The following is a 26,348-nucleotide window of genomic DNA, read 5'->3' as shown; positions in this document are numbered from 1 at the left end:
AAGGTGCCCCAAATTGTGCCACCCCACCTCAAGCTCGCAATGGGAGAGTGGTGCCCCAAATCATGCCACCGCACCCTCGCACAGAGCTCGCAAGATAACGATGGTGGTAAGGTTCCCTGAGTTGTTCCTGATAGTCTACTCAGTCTAAAAGGCTCAAATGGTTAGGATTATAGATGTTCATAATGCATTCTTACATTCTGAACAACATAAGATAACCATAATCAACAGTATAGGTACACTGTGACACAGGATCGACTCAGTGGTCTTGAGAAAATAAGTATCAACCATGTGATTGCTGGGCAGATTTGACATAGTAAGTGATCATTTTGCATCAATGAAAACTAGGAGGGGAGGGTTAAATTTTAAATTATGTGTAATAGCACAAGCAGCAATCTGTAAGTATTCTGACATTTTCTTTATTTATTGACTATAATTTAATTGTGCAATTTAAGTTCTGTAGATATAATGTACATGTTAATATAATTTGCCAAATATATATGTAGGTAGGGGTTGGGAATTTAAGGGGGGGCGCCACATCGGATCTCGCCTAGGGCACCAAGTAAGCCAGAACAGCCACTGCTTGCACGTCTTCTAAAAGCTTTTACCTAAGTAAAAAAATTTAGTTTATCAAGAATAAGGTTTTTATTTCTCTCTCCAAAATTCCAATATGGTTACACATACGGAGTGTGTAATATTCTCACAGTGAACTACAAAGAAAAACAAAACAAAAAGAGGTACCAAATCACAGTGCGTCTTTTTGACACGTTGGTAACACTTTACAATAAGGTTCTATTTGTTAACATTAGTAAATGCATGAGGTATCATATACTAAAACAATAAACAATATATTTAACAGAATATATTAATCTTGGTAAACAAGTGTATTTGTACATGTTGAAATTAACATTAACCAAGTGCTGAAAAAGTATTTTTCATTATTAGTTCATGTTAGCAAATGTAGTAAGCTAATTTTAACAAATACAACCTTATTGTAAAGTGTTACCGACATGTTTCTGTGATACATTTAGTCCAGGGTTCAGAGGGCCAAGGCGGAGTCGGAGGGTCGACGGATCCCCTTGTCTGTGGAATCAACTGGGCCGATGGACCAACTAGGACACAGGACGGAACCAGGGTGTCCAATATGCTGGCTGAAACCAGCGGAGGGTGAAGGATAGTCAGAGTGGGGATCAGGGTGGGAATGAAGTCCAGGTCTACCAACTTGGCGAGAGCTGGGTCTGGACAGATGGGGCTATAGGCTCTGATTCTGGGACGGTCGAGTCTACAGGCTCTGGCTCTGGGACGGTCGAGGCTACAGGCTCTGGCTCTGGGACAGTCGAGGCTACAGGCTCTGGCTCTGGGACGGTAACCGTGGAAGAATGAAGAAGATGAAGACATAAAACAACATGGCGTGCCATAAACAAAATCAACTCACCAACACAAGCTTTACACTGACAAGAACTGACCAAGAATGAACAACACAGGAGGGTATAAATACACAAAGGAACTATGAGGGACTGAAAGACAGGTGAGGATAATCAGGAACAGCTGGTAGTGATGTGGGCAGTGTTCTATGGGAAATAGAGTCCAGGGGAAAACTTCAAAATAAGAGTCCATGGAAACAAGAGGGAGACAGAACGTGACACTTGTTGACCTGCGCTGACAGTTAAATAATCCCATTGTCATAGGGATGAATATATAGTTTTTATTAAAAACAATGGAAAATTCACATGCCATTGGCAGGGGTGGCAAAAAGTTAATTTTGAACCCTGTATGCAAATTCAATGGTGACACCATGTTAAAGGAATAGCTAATCCAAAAATGAAAATTCTGACATAAATTACTGACCCTAATGTCATTCCAAACTTATACATTTGACTTTCTTTTCTATGTGGAACACAAAAGGAAAAAGATTAATCAATGTCACTTCAGCTAAATTCAATACAAAATAAGTTGTTAGTGACTCGTGCATCATATACCAAGTCTTCTGAAGGCATCCTAGGTTTTGTTGAGAAACAACCTGAAATTAAATTTTTCTGTGAAATCTGGACGTCTGTTGAGCATTCATGAGCGCATTCATGAAAAACTTTTTTTTTGTGATAAACAATTAAGTTTTTCCCCCCAAAAATGTATGAGTTTCTCTCAGAAAGAAAATCATATGGTTTTGAAACGACATGAGGGTAAGTAAATGTGAGGAGGTTCGTTGGGTGGGAAAGGAGGAAACGGGAAACTTGGGATTTCAACTCAGTGGTAGGACTTTAATTAAACAAACTCAAAATGGCTTTTCAGCACGATACTCAGAGGGTCACACAACAGGCTTGCTTTTCAGCAGTCACAACTCAACACAGTCTTTTGTGTCTGGTAGCTCTCTCTCCCTTCATCTCTGGTGTATTCCCTTTTTATCGCTCTCCCCACTGCTTACTGCAATTAGAAACAGGTGTTAGACATTATAAGGCTCAGGTGTGTGCACCCTTACCGCTTTCTCTCTCTCCGGACGAACGCTCGTCCACCCCCCACCGTCACATATCCCCACTGCCCGACTCAGGCCGGGGAGACATCTGGTCTGTCTACCACTCCCCACCCCATTTCTGGAAAGAAAGTCCACGACAGCCATCTGCGCTCCCGGTCTGTGGACCACCTCAAACTTAACGGCTGAAGAACCAGATACCACTGGGTGATCCGTGCGTTGGTATCTTTCATGCGGTGGAGCCATTGGAGTGGGGCGTGATCCGAACAGAGGGTGAAGGCCCGCCCCATCAGGAAGTAGCGGAGAGTGAGGATGGCCCACTTGATGGCAAGACACTCCTTTTCAATGGTGCTGTACTTAGTCTCCCTCAGCGAGAGCTTGCGACTAATGTACAGCAACGAGCGTCACTCCACCACCTGCGAGAGCACAGCCCCCAGCCCTCTGTCGGAAGCGTCCGTCTGTAGAATAAAAGGGAGAGAGAAATCGGGTGAATGTAAAAGCGGCCCAAAACAAAGTGCGGCTTTCACCTGCGTAAACGCCTGTTGACACTTCTCCGCCCACTGGACCGGGTCTGGAGCTCTCTTTTTAGTGAGATCAGTCAGCGGGCTGGTGACGTCCGAATAATTAGGCACAAACCTTCTATAATAGCCAGCCAGCCCCAGGAACTGTCTCACCTCCTTTTTGGTCTTGGGTCTCGGGCAGGTCGCAATCAGTGCAGTTTTGTCAATTTGGGGACACACCTACCCATGGCCCAAATGGAACCCCAGATACCGTACCTCTACCCATACTGTTGCGCACTTCTTGGGGTTTGCCGTGAGTCCCGCCCATCGCAGCGACCTCAGAACCGCCCTCAGATGCTGCATGTGCCTCTGTCAATCATTATTGTATATAATGTTGTCATCCAGATAGGCAGTAAGCAGAGTGCGGTCTGAGGATTTGGTCCATGAGGCGCTGAAATGTAGCCGGGGCTCCAAACAAACCAAACGGAAGCATCACAAATTGCTGTAATTCAAACAGTGTGGAGAAGGCCGTTTTTTCCTTGGGATACTGGCGTTAATGGGATCTGCTAAAAAATCTTTGTCAAATCCAGTGTCAAATAAAAGCGAGCGGTGCCCAACCGATTGAGCAACTCATCAACACGAGGCATTGGGTATGCATCAAATTTAGGCACCGCGTTGACTTTCCTATAATCCACACAGAACCGTACAGACCCGTCACTCTATGGCACTAGAACAACCGGGCTGGACCAATCGCGGTGGGATTCCTCTATTACTCCCATATCTTTCATTGCATCTAATTCTTCCCGAACAATTTTTTTTGTGTGTTTGGGCAGTCAGTAGTGACGGCTATGTACCACTACCTCCGGCTCGGCCTCGATGTGGTGCTGGATGAGGTTTGTACGAACCGGCAGAGGAGAAAACATGTCTGCAAATTCTTCCTGCAACTCGGCAACCTCTGTGACTTGATACGGTGAGAGGTGGTCTCCACAAGGGTCTGGGGTGACATGATTGGTTTTTGTGTTCACCTCCGATCCAAGCTCCGCCCTCTCTGGAACTACCATAACCAACATCACAGGGACCGCCTCCCTCCATAATTCCAGGAGGTTGAGATGGTATATTTGACATGCGCCCCCTCTATTGGTTCATTTTGCCTCATAATCGAGATCCCCCACTTATCGTGTGACCTCAAGGGGCCCTTGCCACTTGGCGAGTAATTTGGAGCTCGAAGTGGGGAGTAATACGAGCACTTTATCTCCCAGTGCAAATTCCCATAGCCGAGTGCCCCTGTTATACAGTCGGCCCAGACATTCCTGAGCTTGGAGCAAATTTTCCTGTGTTAGTTGTCTCAGAGTGTGGAGTTTTGCTCTAAGATCTAGAAACGTACTGAATTTCACTTTTACTGTTTGAAGTTCCCACCTCCCAAGTTTTCTGCATGACGTCGAGCACACCGTGCGGGCACCAGCCATACAGTAGCTCGAACTGAGAATACCCTGTGGAGGCTTGTGGGACATCTCGAACTGCAAATAACAGGGGTTCGAGCCATTTATCCCAATTTCTAGCATCCTCGTGTACGAACTTACGAATCATATTTTTCAGGGTTTTATTAAATCGCTCCAACAACTCATCTGTTTGCGGATGGTAAACACTGGTGTGAATCGATATAATACCCAATAATTCGTAGAGTTCACGGAGTGTCCGTGACATAAATGTCGTGCCTTGATCAGTGAGGATTTATATCGGAATCCCACTCTGGATTATTTTGAAGAGTGCACTGCTTCCGGATATCGCATGGAATAGTCCACCAGAACTAGGACAAAGCGATGTCCACGTGCTGTCCGCTCTAGTGGCCCGACGAGGTCCATGCCAATTCTTTCAAAGGGGATCTTGATTAATGGAAGGGGGCGCAATGGCGCTCTTGGGGTGGCCGGTGGATTCACCAGCTGACATTCACGGCATGCCGCACACCACCTGCGAACATCCCCGTGAATGCCTGGCCAATAGAAACAGGCATAGTCGGTTCAGTGTTTTTGTAAGGCTGGCACCAGAATGTCTAAGCCCAAAAGGTGCTATTTCAGGTAAAAGTCAAATAACTCTGCGCAAAAGAGCATCTCCACCTGAGACAACACACCCTACTGAGTAAGGGCCATAAAACGCAAATCTCACTCACATCTGCCCCCTCTCTTCCATAACTCACCTCAAGTCAATTTAGGGTCACCAAAAATTAAGTTATGACTTATCCTGTTCTGTAATGTAAAAGGTTTTCTGATCATACATGTTTCAAGAGGTCTCAGTGCAGCTGGTAAAACGGTCTCATTCCCTTTCAGCAAAGTCAAATCACAAGTAAGATTTAAGAACTTAGTAAAATACTGCATTCTATCAGGGACCAGATGCTGTATGCAGATTAGGTGCATTCTTTGTAAACATCAAACGACCTACTCAATCACAAGTTTCAAAGCTCTACTTACAACCTCCTAAATTGTAAACCAAATCCTGAATAACATCAAACACACACATCTGAAATAACAATAGAATTCTTTGGTACTTAAGGAGAGAATCGGGGAGTCTGTAGTCAGATCTCCCGCACAATTGCTCTGTGTAGTTTTTCTCTGCCAGGTATGCGATTCTTATTCCTTATGTTTTGATAAATGTTTAAATTTGACCTATTATTGTCTAATTGGAATTGATGAATGTATTATTTTACCTGGTAAATAAATTGTTACATTTTAGTTTATTCTGATTTGCTCTGAAATTATTGTCTTTATTAGATTATGTTAAGTCCATGTTTCCGCAATCTACGACCAGGTTAGTAGCGCACTGAAGCTCTGAATGGAGCATGGGGCACACCAACTGAGACTTTAGAGCTCCGACTAACAAATTGGTATTAGTTCAAGTATACTTAGAGAGTACAGGCTCGATATGGAATTTCCGTTTAGGACAACATGAAGTTGTCAACCAAGCCTAAATAGGGTGAATTCTAAACCTCTGGTGTACATACGAAACTATGGCATGATTATATAAAGCTATTTTAACTTAGGTATTGTTGGTCTATCTTTGTAAATTTAGTGGTCAAGAGCTCTGGGTAGAAATAATGTTACTCTAATTAAGTGTTTACTATCTAAGGGGACTAAACAAAATACTTTTAGATAAAAGGGCATTCATGAGCATTCATCTTATTAGTATTTAATCAATTACTGTTTTAATGACCAATACTGGGGTATTTGTGACCGTGAGATCCGCGTATACGGCTGGCACGAGACTCTCTAAGTGACAGGAATCCGAATGAATGAGTACAATATTCCCTGAGGCATGATCGAGTGGGTCCAGTGCCACCACCCGGCATCGCTGGAGGAGGCCGTCCAGCTGGCCGAGGACTACATGGTGGCATTTCCAGGAGGCAGTGAAGCAGTGTCTTCTTCTCTCTCTCCTCTCTCTCCACCCCCTGTGTGTCATGTTCCCCCCCTTCTCCCTCAGTCCCGCCCCCCACCGGCTCCTCAGAGGTGGGGAGGAGCCCCGCCCAAACCCCACCCCCGGTCCATAGGACCCTTCCCCTTGTCTGTCCCTCCTACTCCCCCTGTCTCTCTGCTATCCCCCCAGGTTGGCAAAACCGCCCCCACGAGTGCAGAAGGAAGACCTGGGCCAGTCTGCTGGAGCTGCGGGGAAGCCAGACACAGGCAGGATCAGTGTCCAGTGATGGAGGTGGGGACACTGGTCCAGATCCCCGACGCTCCACAGGCCGCCCCGATCGGGCAGGGGTGTATCGGATACTGGTAAAATTAAAAGGGGATACACATCAAGCTTTGGTGGATACAGGTTGTTCTCAAACCACGATCCACCAACATTTGGTGCAAGGTGGGGCATTGGATGACAATAAATGGATGAGATTGAGGTGTGTGCATGGTGACATTCACAAGTATCCAGTGGTTACCACTGAGATATGATTCAGGGGAAAAAGGCATAGAGTCGAGGCTGCGGTTAATTCCCACCTCACCCATCCACTAATTCTGGGAACCAATTGGCCCAGCTTTAAACATCTATTGGGGGTAATGTGTGTGGATGGGTCCTGCAAAGTAGTGTCACAGTGTGTGACGTGTGACACTATGGCTGGAGAGGTGGTGCCAGGGCCGTCAACACCGGCTCCACATCAGGATGATGCAGATGAAGGAGTTCCCATACTCAGGGGCTTCCCTGAGGGGGATTTCCCTCTGGAGCAGTTGCGTAACAAGTCCCTCAAGCACGCCTTTGACCAAGTGAAAGTGATGGTCAACAACTACTTTTCTATTATCAAGGAGCGGTTGTATCGAGTGAATGCTACTCAGCTGCTAGTACCAAAGAGCCATCAGGAAACACTCTTCCAGGAGGCTCACTATAACCCAATGGCTGGCCACTTAGGTCACAAAAAGACTTTGAATTGTATAATGGCCCATTTCTTTTGGCCGGGCATTCACGGCATGCGGACACCATCTGCGAACGTCCCCGTGAATGCCCGGCCAAAAGAAAAATTGGTGAATCCACCGGCCACCCCAAAAGCGCCATCATGCCCTCTGTTGTTGATCGAGGTCCCCTTCGAGAGAATTGGCATGGACCTCGTCGGGCCATTAGAGTGGACTGCATGCGACCATCGCTTTGTATTAGTTCTGGTGGACTATGCAACGCGATATCCGGAAGCAGTGCTCCTGCGCAACATCTCAGCATGTAGTGTTGTGGAGGCACTCTTCAGAATTATCTCCCGAGCGGGGATTCCAAAGGAAATCCTCACTGATTAAGGCACAACATTCATGTCACGTACACTTCGTGAAGTATATGAATTATTAAGCATTAAATCATTTCGCACCGGCGTTTATCACCCGCAAACTGACGGGTTGGTCGAACGATTTAATAAGACCTTAAAAAACATGATTCGTAAGTTCATACACGAAGACACTAAGAATTGGGATAAGTGGCTCGAACCCCTGCAGTTTGCATTACGAGAGGTCCCGCAAGCCTCCACAGGGTTTTCCCCATTTGAGCTACTGCATGGGCGCTGGCCATGTGGCGTGATTGACGTCATACAGGAAGCTTGGGAGGAAGGACCTTTGAATAGTAAAAACCAAATTCAATACGTTCTTGACCTTAGAGCAAAACTCCACACTTTGGGGCAGGTAACACAGGAGAATTTGCTCCAAGCGTAAGAACGTCAGCGCCGACTGTACGACAAGGGCACTGGACTACGGGAATTCGCACAGGGAGATAAAGTGCTTCTATTGCTGCCCACCTCAAGCTCCAAATTACTCGCCAAGTGGCAAGGACCCTTTGAGGTCACACGACGATTCAGAGATCTCGATTATGAGGTTAGGCGAATGGATAGGAGAAGGGAATGTCAAATCTACCACCTCAATCTCCTCAAATCATGGAGGGAGGCAGTGTCTGTAGCCTTGGCGACGGTAGTTCCGGAGAGGGTGTAGCTCGGAGCGGAGGTATCTCCCAAATCAAGGTCATTCACCCTGGTCCCTTGCGGAGACCACCTCTCACTGTTGCAGCTTACAGACATTGCCAGGTTGCAAGCGGAATTCACGGACGCGTTTTCACCCCTACCCGGTCACACAAACCTCATAGAGCACCATATCGAGACCACCATATTGAGGGGGTGGTGGTTTGTAACCACCCCTGTCGTCTTCCTGAACACAAGAAAAAGATTGTTCAGGAAGAATTAGAGGCAGTGCTCGAAATGGCCGTTATACAGAAGTCGCACAGCGACTGGGCCAGCCCGGTACCAAAGAGTCCGGTCCTGTGTTGACTACCAGAAAGTGAACGCAGTGTCCAAATTTGACACTTATCCAATGCCGCGAATTGACGAGTTACTCGATCCGTTGGGCGCGGTTCAATTTTACACTATGCTGGCTTAACAAAGGTTTATTGGCAGATATTGGAACTCAATATCCCGAGAAAAGACGGCTTTTTCCACACCGTTCGGATTACACCAATTTGTGACGCTTCCGTTCGGTTTGTTAGGAGCCCCGGCCATGATTCAGCGCCTCATGGACAAGATCCTCAGACTGCACACAGCAAATGCCACCACATATCTAGACGATATTATAATTTATAGTAATGATTGGTGGCGGCAAATGTAACACCTGAGGGCTGTCCTGAGAGCGCTGAGAAAGGTGGGACTCACGGCCAACCCGAAGAAGTGTGTAATTGGGCAGGTGGAAGTTAGGTATCTGGGGTTTCACTTGGATCACGGGCAGGTGCGTCCACAGGTTAACAAAACCGCAGCGATCACAGCCTGCCCGGTGCCCAAGACTGAGTCTGGCTGGCTACTACCGAAGTTTTGTGCCTAGTTACTCTGATGTCACCAGCCCGCTGACTGACCTTACTAAAAAGGTGGCTCCCGATCCGGTCCAGTGGACAGAGTCGTGCCAACAGGCTTTCCTTAAGGTAAAGTCCACACTGTGTGGGGGGGCCACTTTTACATGCACCTGATTTCTCTCTCCCCTTTATTTTGCAGACTGATGCATCTGACAGGGGGCTGGGCGCAGTGCTCTTGCAGGAAGTGGGAGGGTAGGAATGGCCAGTGCTATTTATTAGTCGCAAGCTCTCCTTCAGGGAGACGAAGTACAGTACCATCAAGAAGGAGTGTCTTGCGATTAAGTGGGCTGTTCTTACCCTCTGCTACTACCTGCTGGGGCGGGCCTTCACCCTCTGTTCCGATCACGCTCCCCTGCAGTGGCTCCACTGCATGAAGGATACTAACACATGGATCACCCGTTGGTATCTGGCTCTTCATCCCTTTAAGTTCGAGGTGATCCAAAGTCTGGGGGCGCAGATGGTTGTGGCTGACTTTCTCTCCAGAAATGGGGGGTAGTAGGCAGGCCGGATGTTGCCCCGACCTGAGTCAGCGGTGGGAGTATGTGGCATGGGGGGCATGGTCATGTGTCGGTCTGTGGGAGAGGGAGAGCGGTAAGACTCGTCACCTGGGTCATTTATTATCTCTAACACCTGTTTTTCATTATAGTGATGGCGGAGGGAGACCTAAAAGGCACGCCAGAGCATCAGAGAGGAGTGAGAGTGACCAAAGAGTCCAAGCCAGAGAGAGCTACTATTATTGTTACATTTTGTTTTGACGGTTACCGTCAAATGTGGACAATTTAATTATTAAAAGATCTGACCTTGAACCTGCTTTGTTGTCTCCTAACTCCTCCATTGCCCATGAACTTAGGTCATTTACAGAGTCGTTGGCCATCAAAAACTTTCACTTGGTCAAGGGCATGCCTAAGGGTTTCATCTCTCGACTGCTCTAGTGGGAAATCCCTTTCAGAAAACCCTCTAAGGATGGGAGTGGCCAAAGTCTCCCCCTCCCTCACGTCACCCTGACGTGGAGCTGTCGAAAACAGCCCTGTCTCCGCCACCCCTGCCAATGCATCGCACATTTGACATCTAGCAGCTTTCTTGCAGGACCCATATTCCCTTTAACACATTTTAAATCTCTGGCCAATTAGTTCCCAGAATTAGTGGATGGGTGAGGAGGGAACTAACCGCCGCCTCCACTCTATGCTTTTTCCCTGAAATTTGATAACAAGGGTCACTACAGGATATTTGTGAATATCCCCATGCATGCACTTCACCCTCACCCTTTTGTTTGTGCCCAAAGCCTCGTGTTGAACCAAACATTGGTGGATAGTGGTCTGGTTACAGCCCGTATCCACCAAGGCTTGATGAGTACTCCCCTTGACACTTACCGGTATTCTGTACGCTAGGACTTGATCGGGGGCAGCCCGTGGAGTGTCGGGGATCTGGACTACAGTTCCCAGCTCCATCATGGGGCATTGATCCCGTAAGTGTCCTGGATCCCCACAACTCCAGCAGGCTGGCCGAGGCATTACGCCCGCAACTGTGTCGGCGGGTACATTCACCCGAGGGGGAGAAAGATGAGGCAATGAAGGGGGGGGGACAAACACCCACAAACGGGGAACCGCCTTGGGATTCCATGCCTCCGGGGTACTGGGATGGGCTGTTGTGAGAGAGCAGATTGAGAGGAGATGGGGGGGAGAGATTGGGGAAAACATAGGGGGAGGGGAGAGAGTGTGGGAGGGCTCTTCTGCCCTCTGGTACGCTGACAGATGGTCCTCCGCCAGTTGGACAGCCTCCTCCAGAGATGCCGGGCAGTGGCACTGGACCCACTTCGCCTTTCCTTTTGGTAGCCAATGGATCAGCTGCTCCAGCACCACCTGGTCAATAACTCCCTCGACGTCGCGGTCCTCCGTCAGCAGCCACTTCCAGCAGGTGTCCCAGAGCCGTTGAGTGAAGACAAACGGTCGGCCAGCCCCCTCCAATTTCATCGAGCGGAAGAGCTGTCGGTACTTCTCTGGGCTGCGGCCGACCCGCTGAAAGATGGTCTTCCTCAGGTCATCGTAGACCAGGACTCTTGCCACCGGCAGTTGTTGTGCCGCGAGTTGGGCTTCCCCGGACAACAAGGGAATGAGCCTGGCCACCCACTGAGCACGCAGCCAGCCCCAGATCTTAGCTGTCTGTTTGAAAAGATCCAGGAAGGCTTCTGGATCATCTTCTGCCCCCATCTTCATGCGAGCGGTCAGAGGCATGGGGGCTGCTGTGTCCGGGGTCACGGCTGGGGCTTTCTCCTGGCTGAGGAGGCTCCGGATCGCATGCTGGTCCTCTGCTTGAGCTCAGAGGATCTCATGAAAGCGGCGATCTTGGTCTTGGTGTAGCTCAAGCAGGGCCTGATGGTGGGTGTGATGCAAACCGGCAAGGGACTTGAGGACTTCCGCCAACTGTGAGGACTCCATGATGACGTATTTCCTCCAACATTCCTGGGTTTCAGCACCAGTGTGAGGAGGTTTGTTGGGTGAGAAAGGAGGAAACGGGAAACTTAGGATTTCAACTCAGAGGTAGGACTTTAATTAAACAAACTCAAAATGGCTTTTCAGCACGATAATCATGGGTCACACAACAGGCTTGCTTTTCAGCAGTCACAACTCAACACAATCTTTTGTGTCTGGTAGCTCTCTCTCCATTCATCTCTGAGGTGGTCAGACTTTTTATCGCTCTCCCCACTGCTTACTGCAATTAGAAACAGGTGTTAGACATTATAAGGCTCAGGTGTGTGCACCCTTACCGCTTTCTCTCTCTCCGGACGAACGCTCGACCATGCCTCTGCTGCCACAGTAAATTAGGATAGAATTTCATTTTTGGGTGATCTATTCCTTTCAAGTCATGGAAAAACCATGATAAATAAATATTCTAATCACCATGAGATTTCATTACCATGATGGTTTGAAGGTTTTAGCAGCATCTAATACATCAGCAATGAGTTCACTGTGAAAGTGTGTTTGATGGCTCATCACTCACCCAGGATGGCAACCACTATATCATCCCTGAGGATCTCGATGGATCCCCTGGCAAGGAAGTAGAGGGCTGTGAGGACATCCCCGCAATGCACCAGCGTATCACCCGGCGGGGCGTGGGTGGTCTTGAAGCGCATTGCCAGTGCCCGTAGGCATCCGTTGGTCGCTCCGCGGAATGCCTTACAGCTCTGGAGCAAACTTTGATTCAGATGAAGACAGATATCAGCCTGCAGGCACTCTGGAAAACCCTTCAGTACCTGCAGAGAGGGGGAAGAGAGAGAGAGAGAAAAGACAGAAAGGGAGAGACAGTGTTCCCCATGGAGAAGAAGAGGAATGCAGAATGATTGCAGATTTCTAAGAGCTATGAGTTCAAACTAAGATTATACAATGCTAATAGAGCCCTGACTCCCTCTACTGCAAATACATAAAAGATGAAGCACAGTCTGAATTGTTCTGGGAACACTTCCATTTGTTTTTACTACGGCATTGGATTGTGTTTGCCTTTGATTTGCTTTTGCTTCATATAAAATGATGTATAACACATCAAGAAGAGGAGAATGCAATTCCCACTTTCAATTGCCAGTTTCTCAAGTTCTTCAGGCTTTTTGGTTCATCTAAAAAAAGTACTAAAAACAATACGTTTTCTGTATACAATTAGATTTGTGTTGTCAGTTCTGGGAAAACAAAAACTTTCATGGTAAATAGACCCAGACACTTAAGCATTATACATAACTCTTAACTCTTAGCATCTTAAGACAATTGTGTCATGTTAGTTTGAAAACAAACATTTTCAAACTTCACTGCACATCTCTAAAACTCAGAATTCTATCTATCTATGAAACTATCTATCGATCTCTCTGTGTATGTGTCTGTCTGTCTAATGTGAGGATTTATACAATTTAAACTATGATAATACAACCTACATCCTTCAAAGTGAAACTTTTATTTAATTGAGCGAAAGGAACAAAATGATAAAAGTGAAAAGGTGTTAACAGTATTTGGCAAATGGCTGTGCGGAGAATGAGGCTGGTGTCATGCTAGCCGCAGTGCCCATGGCCATTAGCTTCCTGAATAGAGTCTTAGAATACAGAGGGTCTAACATCAGTCTTCAAATGGCCCAAACTTTAATTACTTTGATTGGTTATACTATTTAGACTATGCTTCCCTAATAAATCATTTTATATTACCAACACTCCTCACGGTTAGATATGCACAGTTAAAAACCAAAGCGAACCTTACATTAAAGTGAACAAAACATTAATCTATACCTCCTGCTCTTACCAGAGAGTTGCAGTCAGTCCGTGTGTGTGCGTATAAGAAAGAGAAAATGCTTATCAGATCAGTGTGTAGACAACATTACACATTAACACACTGTCAGACTGACATGTTAACAACTGCCAGGAACACTGTTTCTTCAATAAATCTGTGTTTATTACCACAGATCATAGTTCACTCCAAAATGAAAAGGTTGTTATAATTTACTCATGTTGTTACAAACCCGTACCAGTTTCTTTCTTTCGTGGAACACAAAAGGAGATGTTAGGTAGAGTGTTAGATGGAGTGTTAGGGACCGATAGCCTCAGTCACCATTCACTTTCTAGTATCTTTTTCCTATATACTGAAAGTGAATAATGATTGAGGCATTTCTGCCTAGCATTCAGCCTAACTTCCTTCTGTGGAAGAAAAAAATTCTAGTTTGAAACAACATAATGGTAAGTAAATGATGATAGAATTTTCACTTTGGGGTGAACAGCCTGACTACACACACACACACACACACACACACACACACACACACACACAGGCTCGTACCATATTCATGTCGATGCCGTTTGTGTAGGTCCACGCATGTTGGAAGTACTCCTCCAGTCTTTGTCTGAGTGGGTTGGGGATCTGATGGAAGCGGATGAATTCTTTGACCCGAAGCATCTGCAGATGGTACCGAGCTGTTCCGGAGTACAGCCGCTGGATTATAGCGGACACATTCCCAAAGATGCTTGCATACATCAGAGCTATAATACAAGGGGAAAGGGCAAAGGTCAAGACTCAGGCTGTTTTAAAGCCAAAACATATAGGGCCTATACACTACAGGTCAAATGTTTGGACACACCTACTTATTTTTTTATGATGACTTTTTTCCCTCACATTTTAGAATGATAGTAAAGTCATCAAAACTAAGAAACTACACAAATGGATGTATGGATATTATGTAGTGACCATAAAATGCTAAACATATTCCGGGTTCAATGCAAGTTAAGCTCAATCAACACCATTTGTGGCATAATGTTGATTACCACAAAAAATAATTTAGACATGCCCATCATTTACTGATAAGAAAAAAAAAAGAAAAGTAGTTACGGTAAGGAACAGGGACTAAAAACAGTATTTTTTCGTTCCAGTTCAGAAGTTCTGCAGCCTCCCTTCCAAATGGTTACCGGTAAGAGCAAAATAAAAGAACGGTTAAAAACATTATTTTTAAAATGACAGTACTATGCGCTAAGGGGTGGGTGAAATACCAATTGCAGTGTAGCCAGATCTTGCAAGAGAAACAAGCAACCTGGTCTGGAAAAATAAGCCCAAAATAAGCCACTCGCCTCACCAAAATAAGGGCAAATAAACCATTTTTTTTCCTTGTGTGGTGGATTTATCAGCATAGAAATCTTAACAAGCATACAGTTAATTAACATTTAGGTATAATTTTAATTACAGATCTGCTTCTCAGTCAAAACCCGGCAGCATCAAATATGTATTAATGCATCACATGTAAAAAATAATTCAGTGAAGACTTGAAAACAACTGAGAAATGTACTTTTTACCTCTAATAATGTTTTCCCTGTATCTAGATTAACCGTACATGTATACTGTATTTAGTAATTATACATAGTTGTTAAAGATGGTCTTCATTCAACAGAATGCAACATCCACAATGGGCAATTAGGCAAAGAAATGTGTGATGCAACAGTTTCCTTCTGGATCAAAGTGCATGTTTAATTTTTTCGGGCAACATGAAGTGGCAAAATTACTGTGATAAACCCTTTGGCCTTTGGTTTCATGAAAAAATTATCAGAATTAAATTATCCGGTTATAACTGGTTACCAGCACTTTTTTACTCTGGAACAATTGAAAATCACTTTGTTCCCGTTAACGGTTACGTTCTGCAAACAATTTCATTCGTTTTTGGTTTTGAACCGTTTTTAGTCCCTGGTAAGAAATTTACAATGAAAGTAAATGGGGCCAGTCCATAAATGCTAAAATATACATTGTTTCAAAAGTATAGCCACAAGACATAAACATTATACATGTTAACATGATTTTCAATTACTAACCTTATTTGCGTTAAGCCATATCCAATACTAGGATTAGAGGGGTTCTGTTGTCATGGCAATAAAATGGTAATATTGTGTGTAACTTTACACAAATAAGGTTAGTGAGCGATTTTATTACACTTACAGTAAATCATGTTAATATGTATAATGTTTACATCTTGTGTCTATACTTTTGAAACGGTGTGGATTTTAACGTTTATGAACTGGCCCCATTCCCTTCCATTGTAAGTGCCTTAATGTAATTGCGATTTTTGAATTTTTTTAAATAAGAGGGATGAGTCAAAACTATTTTTTATGAAAATCAACATTATGCCCTAAATGCTGCTAATTGAGTTTAACTTATATTGAACCCGGAATATTCCTTTAAACAGCACTGAATGAGTTCCCATGTATGCAGGACACTTGTTGGCTGCTTTTCCTTCATTACTGAATCCAATTCATCCATAAAAATAGTAAGAGAGGAAGGATTTTATTCATAGGCACAATTTTAAGCCTTTAGATTAAAAGGTTTTGGTTCGGTCAGCTGTGTCAAAACTTTTGACTGGTAGTGTAAATAAAAACAAACAAACAACAATAACAAAAAAAACTATCCTGTTCTGGAACTGCTAACATTAAACTGGCAAAAAAGAGATTCTGTATGTTTTATATGTAATTTTCTTGCAGAAGTTAACTTTTTAAAGTGTGACTCAATAATACCCACAGCCAATGAGCATGACACAGATGGAGAAGATCTTTTCTGAGTTGGTGTTTGGTGATACGTTCCCAAAGCCCACACTGGTCAGACTGCTGAATGTGAAATACAGTGCTGTCACATACTTGTCCTTGATTGATGGACCGGAGGCCGGATCACTGTAGTTGTACTGCTTTCCTATGGACATGCCTAGATTATCCAACCAGCCAATCGTGTGCTCCAGATAGGGCTTTTCCACATTGCCAATTGCATACCATATGCAGGCCAGCCAATGAGCAATTAGTGCAAAAATACACATGAGGAGCATGAGAACAGCTGCGCCGTACTCTGAGTAACGATCTAGCTTTCGCGCCACACGGACCAATCGCAGCAGTCGGGCAGTCTTCAACAGGCCAATCAGAGTTGTGGTCTACAATAATGAAGAGAGTGATGACACAATCATAATGTAAATAAGGTAATTATATAAAATTCCATGCAATTAAGTACACTACAGCTACAAAAAAAGCTAAAACACCCCTTCATACATTAATTATAAAACAGCACACAAATACACAGCTCACCTCTTCTGACCCTGACCCAAATATGAGAAGGTCAAAGGGGATGGCCGCAACCATGTCTATGAGGAACCAGCCTTTGAAGTAATGCACTGCTATCTTAGCTGGATGGCTGACCACCTCTTCATTGGCATTGACGTACGTAGTCCGGAAATTTATTAGAATGTCTACAATAAACATAATGTCCACCATGAGGTCCACCACGTTGAGAGGACTGCAGGAATAACCACATTCACGCCTCTTCTGTTCCTCCAGGTCATTGAGTAGAAAGGCAGCACTGTAGGGTGTGAAAATGGCTGTGTAAATGACGAGCAGCAGAATCAGCCAATCCCAGACAGCCTTGAAGGGACTGTAGTGTAGAATGGTGAACTTGTCCATGCGCGGCGTCTGAAGCTTGTACTCTGGAAGCACGTCTGCGCCTAGCGACAACACCTGAAGAATGGAGATGCAGTTTCTATGACAACAATGGCGCTTTTATATTTTGCAGCTATTACTGTAACAGCTACATCAAAAGTTGCAGTATCACAGGCTGGAAACTATTAGTGAACTAATTAATTAAATGCACATAATTTACTATATGCAGTGTAGAATTAGAAGATCAAAAGTGTTAACTGTATTTAAATATCAATGATGTGAATGATGTCATCAGCATTAAGGAACCATATTCTACACTTTTGAAATTATATTCCCTCCCCTGATTATAATAGTATTCTAATGACTTTCTTGTGCCAAAATATTTTATTTACATTACATCGCCATTTCCACCCTCTTTCTGACCATTAGAATTACAGTAAACTGGCTGTTTTTACTACTGTATATTTCAATAGACTTCTATATGTACAAGACCTCTATTTGTAAATAGTTCACAATGCCATTAGTCCTAGGTGTTCATATGTAAACATGGACAGTCATATGTTAATTTATGTGGTCATGGTTTTGACTAGGGATGTCCGATACTATGCTCATGTACTTGAACTCGTACTCATAAAAATGCTCCAATACCAAAAACCCATACCGTCTGATGTATAAGTGTCATTGCGTAAAAATTCAGTGCACAAATGAAAATCGCGATATGTCCAAATGTGATTATTAAACCACAAAGGCTGCAAATTAATGAAATAAATTTATAGTATGCATGTGCTGCATGCCTCAAAGTAAATGTGTGAAGCCAGCTGCTCATACAGTGAAAACACCTCGTCATGAGCATCAAGTGCATTCTGTGTGTGGTAGATGACAGAGAGCAGAGCACTCATTTACTCTACAGTGTGCACACATACAGACCACATATTCATTTAATTAAATTGCGGCCTTTTGCAGTTTAATAATCACAATGTGTCATGTAACAAACTGCTTTTCAAAGGTGTGAAGCTGTTGTCAAAACATACAAACTAAAAGGGCTTCATTCTGTTCCCACCATAATACAAGCTCCATTTAAATAATAATTAAAAAAAATACTAAAAAGACTACTGTATCTAATGTATAGTTATGTAATATTCACTAAAATAATAATAATACTATCAAATAATAGTAATAAATGATTAATAATTGTATTATATTTAAGCATATCCAACTTTTTCCTGAACGCGGAAGTGTTCCACGATTTGACTGTTTTCAATTTCCAGTCTCCAGTGTTTTTACTCAGCATATATTCTTTGTGGGTAATGTAATGTTTAAGGAATTAAATTTGTAAAAATGGTTAAAAAACATGCCGATACTTCACAGACTCAAGATGACCGTTTTTTTATAGACAGTGCCTCACCCAACATTGGTTTTTCCACATTAATGTGAAAATGACAATGAATAAAAATTAAATATCACATTTTCTCTAGAGTGCCAACCCCTCTACATTCTGTGGATATTATTATTTCTGGACTGTGCATTTAAATTCACAGTGTGGTCGCACTACTTTTTCTCTGTGTCTGATTTAGAACAGGTGGAGCTGCAGATTTAACGGCCCTTAGATAAAATTAACTGTTATTTTTTATTCTTCCAGTCAAAATTTGCACAGCAAAAAAATTTATTACAGCTTTAACTAATCAAATCTCTGCTTCACGTCGGGTGGTTCTTCGCCTCCACATCGTGCATTTAAAATAGTTTGCTGCACACCTAGCCGTGGATTATCCCTTACATATCTCACATCTATAATGCTCTGTTGTGCAGCACATTATTCTATAAAACAAACTATTTTTGTTGTATTATGTGTTGTGCTGTGAGGATCTGTATAAAAGTAATTCATATGATAAAAATAATGCAATGTAATGTTGACAATTATTTTTTCTACAGTATTTTTATTTGATTCGTTTTAGTGAATTAATTTATTTAGACACCCTTTTGATGATAAAATTAAAGTAAACTGTCAAATATGAAATTCAGAAAAAAATAAATGGAAAAAACAGAATTTGTGAAAAAATTCAAAAGAATTTGGAAAAAATAAAACAGATTTCATAAGATCCTACATGTTAAAATGCATAGATGCTTCTGTTCATGAAAAAAACCCTGCTCTTTACATTGTAATAGAATCCCTATTGATAGACAGCCTTTACACATTGGTTATTATGTTTTTTTCTGTGTACTTTTAGATCTTTGACCATGCTGACAATGGGAGAGCTAAAAATTACTTCCTGTTTTTTTTTTTTTTTTTTTTTTTTTTTTTTTTGTCTTTGAATTGCAGTTGCTGAAACCAACAAAGTTAGCAGGTCAGCTCGGTTTTGTTTATAATTATTATTTTATATATCCTGTGAAATTTGTTTGTGATTTTTGTGACAGCTAAACTTTTTCACAAAAAAGATTATCGGGATATCCCTAGCTGTGACATCCAAGGGGTCTAGATTTGTCTGGTTATTATGGACCAATCAGCTCCTGCTAGATGCTGTAACTACACCATTCTGGGGGAGTTTTTCTCCATTGACACACATTGTCAGCCATTGAGCAGCCATTTATTCTGATGGCATCTAAATTGCAAAATATAGCTTGGAAATATTTCATTATAATATAGTACAGGGGTCTTCAACAGGGGGTATGTGAACCTTAGGGGTCCACAGTCGTACTGCAGTGGGTCTGCCAGTTATTGTTTGATCTTGTATTGAATTTTTGAATATATCATTAAGTAAAATTAAAATGTAATGCACAAGAACATCTGTACATCAATAATGATTATTTAAAGGGATTTGCAATGTAAGCATCATGACACGCTTCTTAATCATTTGATCCTTATTTGATGAATTACTGCTGCCATGATCAATAAAAAATTTACTGAAGCATCTCTTTTCAATAAAATTTAGTTTACTGGCTGCTTTTCTTGGGCGGTAATAGCACAATGTGTTTTGCACCAGGCAAAATATGCACTTTATGCGCTGAAATACCATACACAGATGTGGCACAACTGTTATGTAAATTCACCACTCAATTTTATGCAGATCTAACAGGGGTCCATGTTATCTGTGGACTGGGAAAGGAACTTTGCATTGGGAATGTTAGAGTATGTCTACATTAGACTGTTTTATTTTGAAAGAGCAAGGAAAATAAAATTTTCAATGTTGTCTGCTTCAGAGAAATTTTGGGAAATTTAAGAAAATATATTCAATTCATCATTGTTTGTGGTTAATGTCTCATGATCCAGTTCACAGATGGTAATGTGAAAAGGCAGTAAGAAGGCCACATGAAGATGGCCAGTGCATTCAGAGTTAATCACGGACCACAGCATAAACTCACATACAGAAACACTGTGATGTCCTTCACATTAGGGAACCAGTCTGGACAGACAGGACTAGTCTGGCTATTGAGTGAGCAAATGCATGTACATCATTAAATTATTCCATACAAAAAAGATGTATATTATTAAATATGAACAGGACAGCTGCTTTGGTCTATACAGCAATAGTCTATATAGACAGTATGCATATGGGATATACTAGGACGGTCTCAATGTCACAAAAGCAATTATCATACAGCTCTCCTCTCCTCTCCACCACTGACACAGACAGAGAGAGAGAGAGAGAGGAAGGTATAGGCAGATATTCCTTACTTGACAATTTCCTCTTGCTTTCTGTGACAGTAACTGCCATGCCTTCAGCAAGTCTGTGTGTGATTGTATGTGTGTATTTATGTGGCAGTGGAGGGTGTCTCTTTCTTCACTCACACTCACACACAACTACACAAACTCTCTGAATAATGTAGGTATCTGCTGGTAGGCCCATGGGCTGCGGCAGAAAAGAGGTCAAATGTTACATTTTTAATAGAAAATCCCATTTGATGTGAAAAAAGAAATGGACTACAGAGAGCTAAAATTAGTGTCTTATGTATACATGTTCCATATATTACGTAGAAAATCTGACCACCACAAACCTGATGAAAATCTCAGTAAAAAGCATATACTCTAATGCAAGAGTCGGCAACCTTTTTGACATGGAGTGCCATTTTTTATTTTTCTGGTTAACGGCTGTGCCGACGTCCACCCCTCCCCCTGCCAAAAAATAAAAAAATATATATAGAGCTCTGAAAAAAATTAAGAGACCACTCGAAATGTTCAGTTTATCTGGATTTACAATTTATAGGTATGTGTTTGAGTAAAATGAACATTTTTGTCTTATTCTATAAACTACTGACAACATTTCTCCCAAATTCCAAATAAAAATATTGTCATTTAGAGCATTTATTTGCAGGAAACGACAACTGGTCAAAATAACAAAAAAGATGCAGTGTTTTCAGACCTTGAATAATGCAAAGAAAACAAGTTCATATTCATTTTTAAACAACACAATACTAATGTTTTAACTTAGGAAGAGTTCAGAAATCAATATTTGATGGAATAACCCTGATTTTCAATCACAGCTTTCATGCATCTTTACATGCTTTCCACAAGTCTTTCACATTGCTGTGAATTTATGCCACTCCTGGCGCAAAGATTCAAGCAGGAATTCAACAAACACTGGAATGGAATGGCTGCCATACATGTAGAGATGCTTATTTAAGAAACATTTGGAGTGATCTCTTAATTTTTTCCAGAGCTCTCTATATATGGGCATGTATGTCATTTTCCGGTGTTTGAGTCCACTTGTGAAAATGTTTCTATTTTGCATTTTTCTAATTTAATCGTTTAGTTTTCATTACAAATGATGTTATCAGCATAACAGTTTGAGTGACAAATTTGTGCAAAACCCGATGATTATGATATAATCATGATCCTGCATGTGAATTTTCACATGAAAGTGCTTTAATGAAAGAAAACCTGTCCTTTTGTACAAAATGAGTTAACAAAGTTAATGTCACATATTTGCTTATTTGATTACTGATCATGAAATTGTGTGGAATATTTCTTAAATTATGTCATACATTTTTCAAAATCACACAGAGGGGTAATCACTAGTACGCAAGCAATAGCAAGAGAGAAGCAGGCTATTTTATTTATATGACATTTTTTGCACCTGCATTCCAATCTACATCTTGATGTAATCCTTCCTCAAGATCACGCAGCGTGTTTTCATCAGCTGAATGGGAGGCTAATCACTATTATAGTGTGACAAGACTCACGCTGCGTGTGCAAGCCATTCACACATTACAAGCTGATCAACTAAATAGCCCTTTTCTGTGAATCACACCTGCAAAATCCTAAAATTTTATTTCAAGGTTTAATTTATCTTTTAAATAGACTCAGATTTTTATGTTTTATGTTTTCTCTTTTAACTGTTTAATGTCATTTTGTGTGTGACTGTGGTTTAAGGAGGGTGTACCTGTATGCTGGGTTGGAAATCTCAAGAAATAATAGTGGTGTTTTCCTTATTTCACCACGTGTTGTTCTGAAAACAAAAAGAAACAAATGAAACATGGAATGTGGCTGTCATCCGTGCAGCCTGACCGAAGCAAAGGGCGTGTTTTAACTTGCGCGATTAACCGAAAGTGAAGAGCTGCCGGTTCGTGATGCGCGAATGGCTTGCACGTGCTGCATGAGTCAGAACTCTTCCAGTGCAGCTCAGAGGTTTCAGATCGAGAGTCGCGATGGGATTATCCCAGCATTAATGGAAAGCTTGATATAACTAACCTGTCAAAAGCAGGAAGAACTCAAAGGTCTGTCAAAATAAAAGTCCCGCTAAAATGAAAGCTCTATTCAGCTGGATGCGTGAAATTGAAGACAGAAAAATATAACTACTGTATAAAAATTTTATATTCAGAAAGTAGCAATAAAACTCATAATAACAATTCATTCTATAATATTAAATGGTTGTTTTAATATTATTATTATTATCTTTAAGCAATATCACAAATGCAAGTGTTTTATCAGCATGTTGTAACTCAGCCATAGCAGCCTTGTGCCACAGGTAATCAGATTTTTTTTTCATTATTGTTTTCATTAATACCGTGAAGCTAGCTCTGTTGTGCAGCATTTTATTTTACCAAAAATAAAACTGCAAATTCTTTTTGTAAAAAAAAAGTAATTATTATATTTTTATTTGATTAAAGCTGTATGTATCAATTTGATTAAACACCATTTGATCATAACATTTAATTAAAACAGTTAACATGGAATCCAGAAAAATTACAACGGAAAATGCATAATTTGTATCTCTGAGACTTTATGCAGTTCTTTTAATCAAATCATTTTCTGTGTAATTTCATAAAAAATCTGAGGCTTTTTATTTGTTGATTATAGTATCGATACCGAGGTATCAGGGCTGGTATCGTACCGAAGCCAAAGTTTTGGTATCGGAGCAACCCTACAGTGTAGACTTACTGTAAATTTCACAACACATATCTCCCACTCTAGTCCACCCAGCACATTAATGAAAACGTATGTTTTTTTCCCATTATTGCTTTTCAGTTAGGACAACTCTTGGAGTAGTTTATAAAATATTTTATTAAAGTAAATGACATTGAGTAGGTTTGGTCTTGGTGGACTAGATATGATGGTGCTGTTAGACGAGAGAGAGATGCAACTGCTGCTGCTGGGGAGGAGGAGGGTGAAAGCTATGTGAAGCCATTGAGGTAAGTACTGTTTTTATACGTTTGACAGAAGGGTCAAAGAAGGGACATGTAGAGGCATGTCGGGAACTAACCCTATCAGCCTGCACCATGTAGTGTCTCCTAACTGAACTTAATGGGACATATACCTGTATTGATTTTTGCAAAAATTGATTTTTAAGATCAGCCAGTTATAACAGAGGTCAGTAACATCTAGAAGTCTGAAAGGTACAATAAGAAAAAACTGCTTGTTTAATTGTAATGGTCAGAGAGAGGGTGAAAGATGATCATGTCAAACAAAATTTTGACTGTTTTTGCTTTAAGAAACCATGTCAATGTGGACCTCAGAGAAAAAAAAATAAATGGCTTCAAAAGTACTATAATAGAATAAAAAATAAAAGTATAGAGGCTCTTTTAAATTAAACTTTTAAATGATGCAAACAATCCTGTAAAAAGAGAAGGGGATGGTGGCGGGCCAATAAAAAAAGTAAACAATGATATAGCAAATTATATAATGTCTCAAAACCAGATTATTTATTTATCATTTTTACTTTTTATAATCAAAAAAGAAAATAGCTATTATGATTTACAATGCACGGACAAGTGATATGTTGTCTGTGTTGGCCAAATCATTCTTAATTAGTGGAATAATTGGGATCTGGTAGTAAAGCATGTGTTCTTCAAATTACTGTATCTGTTAGCACTGCCGTGAATCTGTGAGCACATCTGTGTGTCACTTGACAAGTCCTATCCTGCCAGAAAGACATTCTCCATGCAGTGGATAGATAAATGTTCATGGTTTTATTATTGATCAATAATGAAGAGCTGTAATCAAACTCTCCCTTTTAGTGACCCTTGTTGGCTTACTTTTGATCCAGAGTCATAGTGTTGACAAGCAATTCTGCGTGTTTTGTCTCTGAATATGAATGATCTCTTTGTCACATGAAGAACTATTCTGAGTTTTATAACTTCAGGATTTCATTATTATTAATGAGAGGTCAGCAAAGAGCTGTTTTTTTTATCTCCTTTTCTCCCAATTTGGAATGCCCAATTCCCACTACTTAGTAGGTCCTCGTGGTGGCGCCTCAATCCAGGTGGCGGAGGACAAGTCTCAGTTGCCTCCACTTCTGAGACAGTCAATCCACGCATCTTATCACGTGGCTTGCTCTGCATGACATCACGGAGAGTCACAGCATGTGGAGGCTCATGCTACTCTCCGCGATCCATGCACAACTTACCACGTGCCCCATTGAGAGCGAGAACCACTAATCACAACCACGAGGAGGTTACCCTATGTGACTCTAACCTCCCTAGCAACCGGGCCAATTTGGTTGCTTAGAAGACCTGGCTGGAGTCACTCAGCACGTCCTGGATTTTAACTCGTGACTCCAGGGTGGTAGTCAGCGTCAATGCTCGCTAAGCTACCCAGGCCCCCCCTAGTAAAGAGCTGTATTAAAAAAGATGACAATCAGAAAGAGTGAAATCAAGTTCTGCAGTCAACACAAAGGTTGTACTGTATATGTGTGAGTGGCTGTATTTCAGGCTTATATGCCAAGGCCTAGTTTACTTAGAGTCCAAATCTTCAACCAGCATGACACAAAGAATGAAAAAGATGAAACAAGCCATCTGTGTGTGTAACTGGCCATCTGGTTAGATACAGGCAACAAGTCTATAATGTGGCAAACAAACAAAAACAGTGTGATCGACAGAAACAGAGAGATCAGGAGAAGAGGAGAGAGAAATAGAAAGAGTTTGCATATATGTTTCTAGTCACTGACACTTATAACCCTAGTTTACAATGTACTTTAAAAATCAAGTTACATTTACTTCATTTTTCATGATTAGTTGTTAACACCAATAACAACAGCATGTTGATTAGTTGTTTCAACAAATGCCTCTATCTTAAGCATGAGGACTAATAAGTTGTTTATGGTTGTTATTTGGACTCAACAGAAGTTTTAGCAGCAACAAGCTTACCTAAAATCTTTGTTGATTTTGTGTCTGTGTGTGTACAGAAGGGGGTGAATTCACTTAACAGTTGCGGCACTTTTGTGCATGATATTTCAGTGCAAAACACATGCGTGTAATCCGCTAAACAACCGCAATCTAATTTAAGCAGGCACAATCAGTGCTAAAACAGCGCTGTATCTTAAGTATTTAAATTAAGTTATTGTTGTTTCTTTTTGCACAAAAACGCCTCCATTCTATGTAAATGAGACTCGTTATAGTTGGAGCTTCATTCAAAAACTCAGTTCTATTTGCCTGGCACAATTTACATCACATCATTACCATCCGAGGAAAGCAGGCAGAGGTGTTCGTGTACATTTTCTGTCAATCATAGCAGCAGTAATTCATCAATAATGTTCAAACAATGGGAAAGTGGGTTATACCCTGGCATATATCCAGATGTGCGGTGTGGTCAAGCACACTTTCTGCATTTTAAAGAGATGATTCTGGTGTCTTGAACACAGTTGTGGTGCGATGCTGTACAGTCCTGGCAGAGTGTGTCCGATTGTGGTGG

At 41.8% G+C, this 26,348-nt stretch overlaps 1 protein-coding gene across 5 annotated transcripts in view; it reads right to left on the bottom strand.

Annotated features, from left to right (window-relative positions):
• Nucleotides 1-26,348, bottom strand: part of LOC127446469 (potassium voltage-gated channel subfamily H member 7-like) — a 92,690-nt gene that overhangs the window by 10,933 nt on the left and 55,409 nt on the right. For 4 of the 5 annotated variants that reach the window (XM_051707408.1, XM_051707412.1, XM_051707411.1 and 1 more), the window contains 4 exons: nt 16,880-17,305; nt 16,329-16,728; nt 14,115-14,314; nt 12,307-12,559 (listed from right to left, as the gene is read on the bottom strand). In XM_051707408.1, coding sequence (XP_051563368.1) covers nt 12,307-12,559; nt 14,115-14,314; nt 16,329-16,728; nt 16,880-17,305 — 1,279 coding nt within the window. The remainder of the gene's footprint in view (nt 1-12,306; nt 12,560-14,114; nt 14,315-16,328; nt 16,729-16,879; nt 17,306-26,348) is intronic. The other variant, XM_051707409.1, reaches the window with a different exon arrangement.

This window comes from Myxocyprinus asiaticus, chromosome 9 (assembly GCF_019703515.2).
Source record: "Myxocyprinus asiaticus isolate MX2 ecotype Aquarium Trade chromosome 9, UBuf_Myxa_2, whole genome shotgun sequence".
Lineage (NCBI taxonomy): Eukaryota > Metazoa > Chordata > Actinopteri > Cypriniformes > Catostomidae > Myxocyprinus > Myxocyprinus asiaticus.
The sequence above is the reverse complement of the archived record's forward strand: the minus strand, read 5'-3'. Positions and strand labels throughout refer to the sequence as shown.